This window comes from Prionailurus viverrinus, unplaced genomic scaffold (genome assembly GCF_022837055.1).
Source record: "Prionailurus viverrinus isolate Anna unplaced genomic scaffold, UM_Priviv_1.0 scaffold_91, whole genome shotgun sequence".
Classification (NCBI taxonomy): domain Eukaryota; kingdom Metazoa; phylum Chordata; class Mammalia; order Carnivora; family Felidae; genus Prionailurus; species Prionailurus viverrinus.
In genome coordinates, this window is record NW_025927653.1 from 109566 (window position 1) to 124122 (window position 14557).

The 14557-nt window shown below is 61.0% G+C and overlaps 1 protein-coding gene across 1 annotated transcript in view; it reads right to left on the minus strand.

Annotated features, from left to right (window-relative positions):
* The window catches only part of WNT3A (Wnt family member 3A), a 40754-nt gene extending 32782 nt beyond the window's left edge, over positions 1-7972 (minus strand). Inside the window, exon 1 of the mRNA XM_047848619.1 lies at positions 7902-7972. Coding sequence (XP_047704575.1) covers positions 7902-7972 — 71 coding nt within the window. The remainder of the gene's footprint in view (positions 1-7901) is intronic.
* Positions 7973-14557: the final 6585 nt, after the last annotated feature.

The window sequence follows — 14557 nt, forward strand, 5'->3', positions numbered from 1 at the left end:
TCTGGCTACTTGTAAGCGGCAAAGGGGGCCTACTGTCTGCTACCTGTCCCCACAAGCTGCTCACAACCAGGGGACAGAACTTCCCCAAGCAGTCGAAGGGCCTCATCACCTGGGCACCTTGGCCTTTGTGGTCTCTCCTGCCCCTTCCTATCCCCCCATAGGCCCCACTGGCACCATCATGTCACCTGTGTGGCCTTGCACTTGGCTGGCCCAGTGCGTGACTCCCTGTGACCCTCACAACCTTGTGGATGGCACTCTGGGACCTCCTGGACCGGGAATCTCGGCCCAGATGAAGACACCTGTCTGGCATCCATGTGTTAATATGACTGGATAGCTCCTAAGGGCCCCTTTCTCCCCATACTCCGATGCCCTTAAAATGCATTGAACTCCAGGCTTGCTGAATAGCATTTAGGGACCAGAGTCTCAGGCAGTGTAGGCTGCCCCAATGAACACCATGGACCAGGGGGCTTACACAAAACACATGTATCCCTCACAGGTCTGAGGCTGGACCTCCAACATCCAGGTGCTAGCACATTCGGGGTCTGTGGGGACCCCATTCCTGGGCTCCTTGAGATCCTCACATCGTGGGGACAGAGAGAGCCCTGGGCTCTTGTTCTCCTTATGAGGACATGAAGCCTGTCACGGGTCCCCCTTCCTAACACTGTCACCTGGGCTCATGCATGAATCTGGGGGGGGTGGGTGTGAACATGGGTCTGTGACAAGTCAGATATATGTCGCAACACACAGCCAGCACTAAAGACCCTCAGCACCACTAGTCTCTGGGGCCCCACTCAGCCCCGTGTCCCCTGCAGGATGGTCACAGAAGGGTGACGTGACTGGCAGCCTGTGCCTGCCCCCAGCCAGCTGCGTTAGGACCCACTGTGCCTCAGTTTCCCCTGCTGACACGCAGGTATGCAGCTGTCTCTCCTGATGTCAGCACAGGGGCCACCCAGCTCCAGGTCCCAAGGAGGTGAACCCGGGGTCTCTGCCCCGCACTGTGAGGGGGCCCGGGACCTAGCCTCACAACCCTCAGGCACCACGCTGAGTTGTCACTGGGTGTCGGGGCTTTGGGTTAAACCCTCATCTTGCCCTCGGCCTCACAGCTGTTACAGGTGTGTAAATGGCTCCAGAGAGGGACGGGAGGGGTGGGGGTGCAGCCAGCCGTCCTTCACTTACACCTCTGTCCCTCTGTCTGGGTCACAGTAAGGCCCCGACCCTACTACTTCCTTCACCCTGCACCTGGTGCCGTGATTCAGCCTGTGAGGAATGAGAGCACTTCTCCACAGTGCAGGGAGCCATCCCAGAAGGTGCCCACACCCGGCTGCCTGGCCGGTTGTCACGCCCGATACCCTGAAGGCCCCTCAAACCCAGAGTCCCCTGACCCTGAGACACGGTCTTCCTCCTCTGAGCCTCTCCCTGGAGTCCCAGCCCTGAGAGACTTTCTGCAGGGCTGTCCACATGGCTGAGGGGCCAACGTCCAGGAGCAGGTGGCGGTGGCCCCGCCTTGGACCTGGAACAGGGTCCCTGAGCTGCAGACCACATGTGGTGGAGAGGCCGGCTCAGGCAGAGCAGACACGGCGCCCCCACAATCCTGGGAGATGTGTGAGGCACTCAAATGGAAGGTGGCCCACTAGGGAGTGTTCCAGGGTCCGGGGAACACACGGTTGCTTAACAGTTTAGCGATAGCTTGTTTCTCAGGAACCGGGGGATGTCACCTTCAACCCAGAGCGCACATGCGTGCAGCCTGGAAAGCGGCCCCTGGACTCCAGTCCCAGCCTGTGGCTGGGGCCACGTGAGCCGCGCCTGCCGCCCGCCAGTGTTAATGGTTTTCTCCCTCCCGGGAGGGCAGCGCTGTGGAAGTCTGGGCGCCTTGCCAGGCCATCCTGCTCAGGGTGGAGCGGAGGCGCTGGCTGTAACACGCAGGGGAGGGATGGGCTGATGGCCGTCACCCGCGGGCTTATATCGCGATGGTGCAGCGGGGGTGGAGGGCACAGAAGCAGCTCTGGGCAGAGGAGCCCCACTCGCCCCACAGACGCAGGAGGCACCTGTGCACTGTCCCTGCAGGTCTTGTGGGGCGGCAGCCTCTTACGTGTCTGTGAACCTGGCTGGGTTTCTTCCTGCAGTAAATCTCAGCAGGCACAGGGTGCCTGTGGGCTGTGGGCTCCGCTCCATCCTCGCCTGTGGCCCTGTGTGCTCCGGGGTGAGCAGAGACTTTGTGAAGTTCCCAAGGACTGTGGGACCACATCTGCCTGAGGCTCCAGAAGGGGCTCTGAGCAGTGGGGTGGCATGTCCATCTGCACCTTCTTGAGGAAGCGCTCTGTGGCCCCCGCCCTGCTGGCCCCCTTCTCCAGGCCCCGCAGAAGCCGGCAACGTCTTCTCTTGTCCTTCGAGGACACAGAGCTGCACATGGGCCCCGGGGGAGCAAGGAGGTCGGGGGCCCACACTCTCCCTGTGGGTCTCTGCCCAGGTGGGCTCTGGCTGGTCCCATGGCTCTCTGTCTTGGGGACAAGGTGTGAGGTCTCGCCGAGCCCTGAGGGCTCCCTAGAAGACGAAAGGGGTCTGTCCTGTCTGTATGGAGCCGTCTGGGAGCCACAGGGGCCACGGACTCCTCCAAGGGCATTCTCTCTGCACCCTCCATGCACTGGGGACCACTGGGAGACCCCTACTTGCCTCCACGCTCCTGCCCTCTTCTGCCTAGAAGACCCCTGTGGGAGTTTGTGCAACTTGGGCACTGGGAGGGCCCGTGGAGGGTTGCTGCAGGACCCTGGTCCGTGCTGGGTCCCCTCCCTGCCTGCAGCACCCCCCCCCCCCCCCAGCCCCGCCGGCTGAGCCAGGATTACTGACACATACTTTGAACAAGTCCTGGCAGGCGGGCAGAGACTCCTGTGCCCACGGCCATGCATTTGCCCGCTTCCCTGGGCGGCTGCAGCACGTTTTGTTGGGGAAGGAATGCAGAGGCACCAAAGCGTGAGACACCTCCAGGGTGTCACCTGGGGAGGCTGTGAGGGAGACCGAGGCAGCGCTGCCCAGCGTGCTGTGGGGGTCCGGCCCCAGAGCTGGGAAGTCGTGCTGTGGGGGTCCGGCCCCAGAGCTGGGAAGTCAGCCAAGAGGTGTCCCGGGAGGAGCCCAGCCAAGGGGCTTCTGTTTTTCACAGGAAAGATCCATCATTCACTCTGGAGGGGGGGGGTGTCAGGTCTCCGGGGCCGGCGGGCTCTGCCTTCCTGGGCCTCCACTCCTGCTCCCCATGAAGTGCAGCTCACCACCTCCCAGCACCGTGTGGGCACGACTGTCACTTTCAGCAAGCCCATCTGGAGCCACTCCGCCTCTGGAGACTTCTGAGCCCTTCACCCGGGCTTGGAAGGAGCAGACGCAAACTCTCGCATGTGGACAGTGCTGGGTGGCTGACTGTGGAGGGATGCTGGTCCACAGGCAGGATCCCCCACCCAGGCCTGCCGGGCAACGTAGAAGGTGTTCCCTGACCTAACAACTTGGGTTTGGGGTTTTTCAAGTGTCCAACCCACTATTACAAAGTGCATAGAAATGCTTCATGAGAACAGTACATAATACAAAACCCAACAGGTCACAACAGCCAGGACATCCCCAAGCGTCCCCTGTCTTCCATTTCTGTTCTTATTTCTTCACGGACAACTGTCCCAGGATGGGCCCCGGGGGCCACTTGCAGCATGACTGCTCCTTTCATTGAGGCTCCTGTCCTGGGCCACGCCCGCCGGCCCCTGGGGGCTGGAGATCTGCACCCGGGAGCTGGGAGGGAAGCACAGCTTTACAGCTTTTCTCTAACTAAGACCATTTCCTCCATCTCCTCCTCCATTGTATTGCCTGCCACAAAGGATTCTAGCAGGTTTATGCAAATAAAACAGAAAATCGTCTTCTAAAACAGCGAGCCCAGTGAGACACAGGGGACACCCTGGGTGGGAGAGACAGTCTTGAGTGTGTGGGCGGTCAAGTCAGGGGAGCCCCAGGTGGGGGTGCAGATGTGGACCTGGTGGTTCTGACCATGCGTGTTTCACCTGTGGCCATTTCTCACGTGGCCCCTTGATATAAGGATGGCCACTGGTGGGCTCCCCGCACCCTGAGATCCTACAACACCAGAGGAGTGACACCATCTGGTGTCTGGATTCCTCTGATCTTATGACCTCACTACTGTCCTCACCAGCCTCAGGGCTAAAGAGAGAGGCAGAGAAAGAGGGAGAGAGACAGAGACAGGGAGAGACAGAGACAGGAAGAGACAGAGAGACAGAGAGAGACAGAGACAACAAGAGACAGAGAGAGATAGAAACTAGGAGAGACAGAGACAGCGAGAGACAGAGAGATAGAGATAGGGAGAGATAGGGAGAGACAGAGACAGGGAGAGACAGAGAGACAGAGAGAGACAGAGACAGATACATAGCGGCAGGCAGACTGGAGAAATGAGCGGCAGGGGTGCCCTGGGGAGGGGCGCAGGGGTGCAGAGTCACCAGAGGCAAGGCAGCTCCGGGAAGGCTTGTGTGTGGACCCTGCTGTCTGAGCAGGTGAGCCCTCAGGTCCCAAGTCATCTGACACAGGCCACCCCTCACCCTGGTGGCTCACCCCTGGGGCCATAGTGGCGCCTCCAGAATGCTCCTGGCTGGCTACCCTCTCTGACCTCAAGTGCACCTGCACCCCACAAACACAGAGGATACCCATGTGGGGGCCCGAGGGGTGGCACGGGACAGGGGCATGCAGAAGAAGCTCTGGGAGGTGGGCAGGCTTGTTGCTTAGTTGGCCTTCCAGGTGGCAAACAAGGCATAGGGGCCAGATACTCGCTTTTAGCTGGGAGTCCCCTGCCAGGAAATCTGTGTGGGGGCAGTGGTTAGGGACGGTGAGACGACTCTGGTGGTGGGGGGAGAACCAGGGAGCACTGCAGTGGGAGCACGTCCCAGGCCACAGATCTGACCCGGGTGGCTTCACAGGGGAATGTCCTGGGTCAGCCCGGGTGGCATCTGCTCCCAGCACAGAGGCTGTGGAACGCAGGGTCTGACTCAGACGGGTGAGGCTTTTTGTGCTGATGAAGACAAGGCAGCTAGCTGCTGGCCACTGGGGCTGTCACTGCAGGGCAGTGAGGGAGTGAGGTGGACGGCAGAGGGCAGGCTGGCCAGAACAGGCAGGACACGGTGGGAATGGGGCAGAACAGCCTGGTGGGGGCAGTGGGGGGCCTGGCCTCTGCTAGGGGCCCAGGTTAGGCCCAGGGGGCTTACAAGATGCCTGCAGCCCAGACTCAGGGACACAGGAGGAAGGGGCTCAGAGCATGGCACAGAGCTCTGGTGCCTACAGAGTACTGTTCTCCTAGTTCCGAGCATCCTGTGTTTGCTTAGTTCTAATTCCGTGACACTCCTGTCTGCTCAGAGGAGTGGTGCAGCCCTGTCACCTCTCTGGTTCCTTCCCTGGGAGCCCCCTCCCCCCCCATCTGTCACAGGATCGCATAAGGAGCCCACAAGGCACGCTCTCAATGTTCAGGTCCTGGGACTGTGACCGGGTCTGGGCTCCGCAGGGACCTGCCCCTGGCACCGAGGGTGAGGGCCGGGTGAGGGGCGCTTCCGCCCGGCACTGGGGAGCGGTGGCTTTGGGATTCCCTGCAGGGCGGCGGCCAGCTCCTCCACCCTCCCACCAGGAGCCACACCAACTTCAAAAGCCTAATTACTCCCGATTTGGGCTGTTTCCTCAGCGTCCCCGCAGGTGAGAAAGCCCCCGTTACTTTCACTTTTATATGCAAGGTGTGGGGAGAAGGGGGGTTGCCGTAGCTTCGCTGGGGGAGGGAGGGAGAAACGGAACAACCAATTAGGGGAGGCTGAGCGTGAAGGTGAGAAGTTATAAAGAGAGGGTCCCTCAGCCGCACTGGGGGGAGGGAGGGCTGGGGAGAGGAGGGGCCACGGGGGGAAGGTCCTCCAGGTAGGGCGTGCAGACAGGAAAGCTTTCCCCAGCTAGAAAACCCTGAGTCTCTCCCTGGGAGCCGTCCTTCCGGTCTACTTGGCCTGGGAGCCTGTGGGGGTACAGCTCCGTCCCCTGCGGCTGGCCGGGGCAGAAAGGACGCAGGAGGGTAAATCCGCTGTCCCCAGGGAACCCTGAGACTGTGTCCACCACAGACGCTTCTCCTCAAGAAGCAGAATCCCCAAGCGTGAGAATCCCACCAGGAACAGAGTTGGGGTTCGGGGGCACCCTTCTCTCTGGGGCCAAGGGCTGCTCCAGAATCTTGCTGGGGTGGATTGCCCGGAGGAAGGGCCTCTCCCGCTGACCTGGGAAGCGCAGGGTCCCGAGCAAGTGCGGGTGCGCTCACATGGAACACATGTGGTCGGGGTGGAAAGGGGGGCATACCTGTGTTTGGGGGGGGTGGTAAGGCCAGGGAGCCTCAGGGCCAACAGGACAAAGATCCCGAGGTGTGGGGTGGCCAGGAGGCTGGTGACAGGGCCCTTCCTTTCGGGAGGAGCGCGGGGGCGAAGGGCGCTTCCTCCTGTGCCCAGGAATGCGGCGGCGGGTTCTAATTAGAAGCTTGCGCTGGAGCGGGCGGCCTCGGGGCTCTCTCGGACGTGCCCCCCAGCTCCCCGCGGCCGGCGAGGCGGGCGTCAGGGTCCCCGAGGCCGCAGCCCACGCTCCAAGGCCACAGGGCGCTGCAGGTGCGGCGCGCGCCGGTGAGGGACGCCCCGGGTCCCCGAAGAGCGGCCCAGCAGCCTCTCCCAGGTCCCTGGACTGGCCCGGGCCTCCCCTCCCACCCCGCCCCGCCCCGCCTGGCTGCGCCTGGACCCGCGTCCCCAGCCAGGCGCCCCTGCTCCTGAACCATCTCGAAGAGAAAAATTATTATCGGATTAGATGTACTTCGGCTCGCTTGGTTCCCCCCACCCCTTCCCCTCGGCGTAATTATTATAATTCCAGGCAAGCCGTCGGAGAAGGTTCGTGTGTGTGTGTGTGTGTGTGTGTGTGTGTGTGTGCGCGCGCGCGCGCCCGCCCGCCCGCCCGCCCTCAAGCATGGGTGTGGGGAACCTTCTCTGGAACCCCGGGTCTTCTGGTCTCATGCCCCACTTGTGACCCTCAAATCTTGGGCTTCTCAGAGCACAACGCCGCATACTGCCTTCCCCCTTTCCCTACCGCCGGCGACCCTCCCGGTGGGGGCTCTGCCAAATCAGATCCCGAAGGGATGGTAACAGTGATCCCCCCCCCCCCCACACACACACACCATATCTGTGCAGTAGACACTCGGGACCTTTCCTTTGGTTCGTCTACATTTCCATCGTCAGATTGAGGAAGGTCTAACTGAAATGTGCCTCCGACGGGAGGACCATGCAGAGAGAGCCCCAGCGGCCCCTCTTTCCTTCCCCGTTCAGACAGGGGCTCACGAAGAAACCCCTCGGGTCGCGCCCCCCGCACTCCCCCGAGCCTGAGAGGCCAAGGCTGGTGCTGGCCCCAGGGTCCTGGCCCGCCACTCCGGGCAGGTCCCGCTGTCTTTACTTAACTGCGCTGCTGCCCCAAGCTGTTGGGTCTGGTCTCATCGACTTTGTTTGAAGGTGTGCGTGCGCGTAAGACCGGGTCTGTAAGGAACGTGTCCTTGTCCCCCGCGCTGCGCCCAGCTCGCCCGCCCAGCTGCTTCGGCTTCGCGCTGCCTGGCTGTTGGTGCCATCTGCGCAGACAGTGTTCCCGCCTCTCCCCAGCCACTGCGCCCTTTCCGACGCCGGGGGCCCCTCTAGGCCCGGGACACCACTGTCCCCGGAAGCTCCGACACCCGCGTCCCAGCCCTGGCCCGAACAGGTCGAAAGTGGCCGCCAAGGAAAACAACCCGCCAGTGCCCCGTGGAGCCGCAGGGGCAGGGCGCGGGCTCCGGGCCACCGCGGGGCCCTGCCCGAGGGGACGGCGGCGGCTTGGGGCCGCTCACTCACCACCAGATCGGGTAACTGCCCAGCGCCTGCTTCAGGCCGTAGAGGAATAAGAAGTATACGAGCAGGGCCATCGCCGGGAGGGAGAGCGCGGAGGGCCGGGAGTCCGCCCCGAGAGCACGGGCGCCGGGGCGGGCCGGGCCCTGGGAGCTGGCGGGCGGCGGTGCTGGGCCCTCCTGCGGCCGCGAGGTGCGCGGGGTGCGCGGGTGTGCGCCGGTGCGCGGGCTCCGAGGGCGGCGCTGCGCCAGGTGGGCCGGCGGCCGGGCGGCGGGCCGGGGCCCGGGGCGGCGCGGGCCGGCGGGGGCGGGGCAGCGCCGCGGGGGGCGCCCGCCGGGGCCCGGGCCAGGGCCGGGGCGGGGCGGGCAGGGGGCGGGCGGGCGGGGCCCTGGAGCTGGGGCGGCGGCGGCCCCTCCCGTGGCCGCGGGGCGCGCAAGGCGCGCGGGGCGCGCCAGCTCCCAGGGCCGCGCTGTGCCAGATGGGCCGCTGGTCGGGCGGCCGGCGGGGGCTCAGGATGGTGGTCCACAGGCGCCCCTCCCAGACCCAGGGCTGTGCCTGCCCGGCACTCCAGGGCCGCTCTGCGGTGTGGAGCCCTGCGCGCCCTGCGCTCTCCGTGTGACGCACGGTCCGGCTCTCGCTCCTGCTCCTGCTCTGTAGTGCGCTCTGTCTCTGCTCTCCAAGTGGCGGGTCTGCTCTTCCTTTCTTCCATCTCCTCGCCAGGGGGGTCTCTTCGTCCGAGGCCAGTCCCTGGAGCCGCTCCCCGCTGGTCCACTGGGAACCGAGCTGACCGCGCAGCTCGGCTGCGGAGACCCGCGGTGATGAAGGCGGCCTGCCCTGGGGACAGTGGCTGGGTGGGCGGCCAGGGCACGGGCCCCTGTCTGAAGGTCAGCACTGGTACACGGGCTGTCTGGAGCGTAGGTGTTGACGCCTCCACTTTGTTCTCCGCACCCCACCAGGAAAGAAGACGTCCAGTCCCGGGCGCTTCCTAGCGAGGGCAGGCAGTGCAGCCGGGCATCTCTCGCCCTGGGACCTCCAACCTCTGGGGCGGCCCAGAGCTCCTAGTCTTCCCCAGAAGGGATTTCTGACGACCTAGGTAAGCTTTATGATTTAGCTGATGGGGAAAGGGCAGACCAGAGAGTAAAGAGACCTATCCGAAGTGTCCAGGAGCAGCTAGCTAGTACCCACCGGATAGTCCACAGCAAAGCCCTCCTTGCATATTCTGGGGTATGCCAGAAAGACACCAGGGAACTTTTATTTGGGAGGGGAAGACCTGGTTCCATGTCTCCCCAGCTTCCCCTGGGGAAGCTGGTAACAGGTGAGAGGGCCTGTGCCTGCCAAGCGCCCTGTGGGAGACCTGTAAGTCTCTATGATAGGAATTCATGTCACTGCTGTGGAGTTTAGGGGAGCAACCTGTGGGTAGAAATCCCAACTCCGGGCTCTTTGATGTCTCTTTTCTTGTGGGTCACCTGCTTCTCCCATGAGTCCTCTCCAGCCGTGCCTCACCACCTGGCCTGCAGTGTGGGGGCCCCATGGAGAGACCATGGGGTGTGCATGTGGCCTTTTCTCTGGGCAGAGGTGCCTTAGCGTCCCTCCAGGTGCCCCAGTGAGAAACAGAGGCAGGCCACGCCCACTGCTTGCTGCCCCCACCCACCTTGGTTTCCACATCTGGGAAAAGAGTCAGCCCCAGGGGTGGGTCACCTGGGTGATGAGTCAGGAGTCTTTTCCCATGTATGGAGCGAGAGCCCTTCTCTTTCAAGGAAACTTTCCTGCACACTGCCTTTGGGATCCAGTTAAGTCTATGCATGCCCGGACCCTCTACTGCACCCCTCCCCTCACCTCCAGTCACCGCAAGCCCCCCACCTGCGGAGGCAAGGAGGAAGATTCTGGAATGAAGTAGGGTGGGTGGGAGGGGAGCTGGCTCACCCGCCTCTGGACTTCCCCTCTGTCTCAGTGAAAATCCCACCCAATTATCGCATTACCGGGGGCCTGGGCTGTGGGAGTGGGGTGGGGGCCCTGCCGAGGCAGCTCCTGCTCCCCCTCGCAGCTGTGGGGCCAGGGGATTAGAGTACTAATGGGGAGCCCCCAGAGGCTGCTGGCTCTGCACACACAGAGGGGATGGAGCTGGTGGACACAGTCTTCTCATCTGCCAGGCCCCTCTGGGCTCCCTTGGCCACTGGTTTCTCCCTCCTTTGCCTCTTCCCTCTGCTGTGCAGGTGAGTGCAGGGGAGAGTGAGCTGGGCAGCGCTTTCTGATGCAGGGGGAGAAAGTGGGGGAGTTCCTCTGAGGATGTGCATCTTGGCAAGCCTCTGGACAGGCTGCAGCCTGGCTGAGCAGCTTGATGGTGGCCCTGGGCTGGGGGCTTCGAGAGCCCTTCCTTACCCACCTGTGGTCTTTGCATGCAGAGACCTTGGAGGGAAGGCTTGCCTGGCTTGGCCTCCTGGGTCTGGATGGCAGGGGGCCACCAGCCCTCCAGGGATCCTGGGAGACACCACAGAGGGGGAGTGGGCATCTTCCATGCTCCAGAGTCTGTTTCCTGAGACCCCAGAAGCATGGGGGTGGGGTGGCGTTCTTTCCCACTCCCTGACTTTCGGCAGGAAATTCTGCATCTTGGCATGAGGGTAGAGTCCAGCCTGACAGGTCTTTGCTCTGTGCTGGGGGGTTCTGTGGCGCCTGCCAGGGGCCCGCTGGCTCCAGGCCTCCAGGAGCCCTCTGTGGCTGAGGACGGTTTCCTGGCAGTGCCCCCTGCTGTCATGCAGAGGGAACTTCCTTGGCAGACCCCCGCCACAGGGCTGTCGAAGTATTCCCCACTCAGGGATGACCCAGTAGGAAGGATCCCATGGTGGGCTCTCAGAAGCCCCAGGGTAAGCCCCCAGGGGAAGAAGGCACTGTCCCAGGAGGTCTGGGAGGCCAGCTGAGAGGGCAGTTTGCTTAGTGAGGTAGTGAGCTCCCTGTCAGTGGTGGTATTTGAACCCCCTGTGTCAGGTGTCAGTCCTTCCTGTCCTCGGAGGGGAGGATCAGGCTGCAGACCTGCTTACTTGCTTCCTGGAGCCCTGGAGCCTGTCGTTGTGAGATCAGGAGGACCTGGGATCCTGCCCCATGCACGGGTCACCCAGGGACAGCTGCTTGCCAGGTGGAGACTTTCTGTCCCTCATCACCATTTACAGAACCCAGGCCAAGAGAACAACCTGATGGTGTGGCTTAGCAAGCGACTTGGTCCAGATAACAAACGTAGTAATCGGTAGGTCTTTGAAAAAAGTACGGTTTGTAAGTCATTCTCCCATGACTGCAGTTATGTGGGGAGGAGGCGAGGCCCCTCATGTCACCAGCACCTCCTCTTTATCACAGTAGCAGCCAGGAACCCAGCGGAGGCAGTACGTATCTCTCCCACAGATGAGGCTACTGCTGTGTGTCTGTGAGCATGGAAAACACCCCCCACCCCAACACCCTCGGGGATTTGCTGGCACACCCCTGGGTGCCTTGGCACACAGTTTGGGAACAGGGCTCTACTGACAGCAGCGGGGGCAGGGGGAGGGGGAGGTCCGTTGTCACCACTGGCCCACAGTTTCCTTCTTATGTTGTGTTCTAAGAGCCTTTCCTCCCCAGCCCAGATCCGAGTCAAATGTTCACTCCCTCTTGGTTTCCAGAAGGTCCCTGTAAAGGTAAGCTGTCACATCAGATGACTTGTCTGAGACTGAGTACAGTGATGATGCCACATGCTCTGGGGCCCTGTCCCCCACTGTCCCGGGAAGGGACCCCAAGGAGGCTCAGGGCGGTGTACCACCAACTTCCCCTATGCTCCAGAAGGACTCCAGGCAGGTCAGGGCTCTCTGTGGATTACATATGCCACAAAAGTAAGGCCCTCCAGATCTGAATGCCAGTGGTGGGACTCAGGGCCTCGAGGCGGGGAGAGAAACCAGGATGGGGTGGAGAGGGGGTGGTGGGGCGTGTTCTTGCGGGGAGCACCCATGGTCCCTGGGGCTTGTCTCTGTGCCTGGGCTCCTGGGAGATGGGGCAGACCTTCTGAGAACCCACCCATCTGTCTCAAGTTACCCTCCACAGTGGGCACTCCACCCCAGCCGACACTGGAGCCCTGGGTCAGCCCCTTCTTGCACAGAGGAACCGGGCTCAGGGCAGTGACAGGGGACCCAGGGGTGTCTGGACCCTTCCTCCAGACACCTCCAATGCCTTTCTGCTGGGGGATCACCAGCCTGCACCTCTGGGGCGTTCCATGGAAGGCCGCCATCAGGCTCAGAGAATGTGTGTCCCCCACAGCCCAGACCCCCCTGTGCATTCTGGGGTGTGCAGCCCTAGCTCATGCGTCTTACTCCGTGGTCACCCCAGACTCCTGCCTCTGCTCCACTTAGGACACGGCCACCTAGCAGGCGTGGCTGACACTGTGCTTGCCAAAGCTTGCGTTATTCTTGAGTCCACTGTCCCAGGTCACTCTGACAGACAGAAGTGGCCTCATGATGTTGGAATTTGGAGGGCAAGGGTGGGGGAAGGGTGGAATCCTGGAGTCATAGAAGCGGGGCCCCAAGTTCTAGGTCCCCAAGTAGCCACGCTGTGAATTCTCCGTGAAGGAGTACATTTGCTCCTGATGTGCTGGCGTCTCCCAGCCACAAAGTCATGAGGCCCAGAGCAGCTGGAAATAGAGCCATTGAATCCTGGCATCATATGATTCCCAAAGCAGGGAGCCACAGCTGGAGAGTCTTAGACCCATAAAAAAACAGAATGTGAAGGGGCGCCTGGGTGGCGCAGTCGGTTAAGCGTCCGACTTCAGCCAGGTCACGATCTCGCGGTCCGTGAGTTCGAGCCCCGCGTCGGGCTCTGGGCTGATGGCTCAGAGCCTGGAGCCTGTTTCCGATTCTGTGTCTCCCTCTCTCTCTGCCCCTCGCCCGTTCATGCTCTGTCTCTCTCTGTCCCAAAAATAAATAAACGTTGAAAAAAAAAAACAGAATGTGGGGGTACAAATAAGCATGGCAGTGCTGTCATCACCACTGTGCGTGCTGTAAGTCAGCTGCCCTGGGGTCTGGACCTCTCTGGGGTCTCACTCACCTGCCAGATGCCGAATTTAGCCCAGCCTTCCTGTCCAGGGTGCTACCAGTTTGCACAGCCGCGCTTCTGGGCCGACAGCGCCACCATGTGGAAACGCTAAGCGAGGTAGTGTGGTCCGGAAACCAGGGGTCGCTTGCGGATCCCCCGCCTGCAGGCCTCTGGGCTCAGCTGTGGGTGGGGCAGGCCCAGCCCCTCCTCAGTCCTCAGCATTCCTGCCTCCCCCACCCCCCTCGAGTGCAGATCACTCTTCTCCTGGTAACCAGTGCCCACAGCCCTGGCTAGTCTGCATTGGGTGCAGCGGGAAAACTGCTTGATTCCCAGACAACTCGAGATGTGGTGTCACTAACCCTCAGGGCATGAGTCACAGCTCAGGCCCCAGGGGTCAAGATTGAAGCTCTTGGGGTGGGCGTTCAGAGTGTCAGGGCCTTGTTAGTGGCACCCTTCCTGTGCTGCCCATGACCTGCCCACGGTCTGTGATTCCCTTGACACCAAGACCCTCACTCCTTCTGTGCACCCTCAGTGCCACCTCCGGTTCCATCAGCAAAAGCAGGGGGAAGCATGCACCCCTCCACGCCCCTCCCTGGTCTAAAGAGGCCAGATGTCACCTCCCCACACCTCTCTAGTGGGCACTGTGGGTCAGAAGGGGTGAGCAGGGCAGGGCAGGGTCTCCACTGGCCACTCCTTCCATTTTGCTGCATTGGTATGTGGTGCCGTGTATCCTGCAAAGCTCCATCCCTGCCTTCCTGCTCTGCAGCCCACTCGCCCCCGCCCCCCCCCCCCCCCCCCCCGCCTCCCCAGCTTCCCCATCAAGTAGCTTCTCTCCTGCTCTAGGGGATAGCGTTTCCACCAGTCCAGCTGGCCCAGGAGAGTCAGCAAAGCCTGTGTTCCCATGTCCTGACCCCACAACCATCTCCTGTCTCTGAATCTTCCACCTGCCCTACAGCCCAGCTCCTTCCTCTTAGGCTACAGGCTAGATGCTACCTCAAGTGGAACTATGTTTTCGCATTTCCACTTCCATTCCTTGTGGCTACTATGTAGAAATAATACTGATTTTACTACATTGAACTTCCACCCTTCCTAAACTCACTTGCTAGTTCTAGTAGTTTCCCTCCCACCTCCATAGATTCTGTAGGGTTTTCTAGACAGACATGCTGTCATCTGTCAATAGAGACCCTTTTACATCTCACTTTCAACTCTGGATATATTTCATTTCTTTTTCTTGCCTTATTACATTGGCTAGAAATGCCATAACAGTGCTGAATTAAAGTGGTGAGGGTCAATACCTAGTTTTGTTCTTGATTTTGGGGCACAAGCGTGCAGTGTTTCATTTAAGTATGATGTCAATGGTAGTTATATATATATATATATATATATATATATATATATATATGTGTAGATGCCCTTTATCAGGTTGAGGAAGTTCCCTTGTCTTCTTAGTGGGCTGAGTTTTTATCCAAATGTCAGAATTTGTCAGTTGATTTTCTGCATCTGTTGAGACAATTGATACTTTGTATTATTTTGGTCTGTTAAAATACCAAATTGCATTAATTGATATTTAAATATCAAACCAACCTTGCATTCCTTGAATAAATTCCATTTGCTTGTGA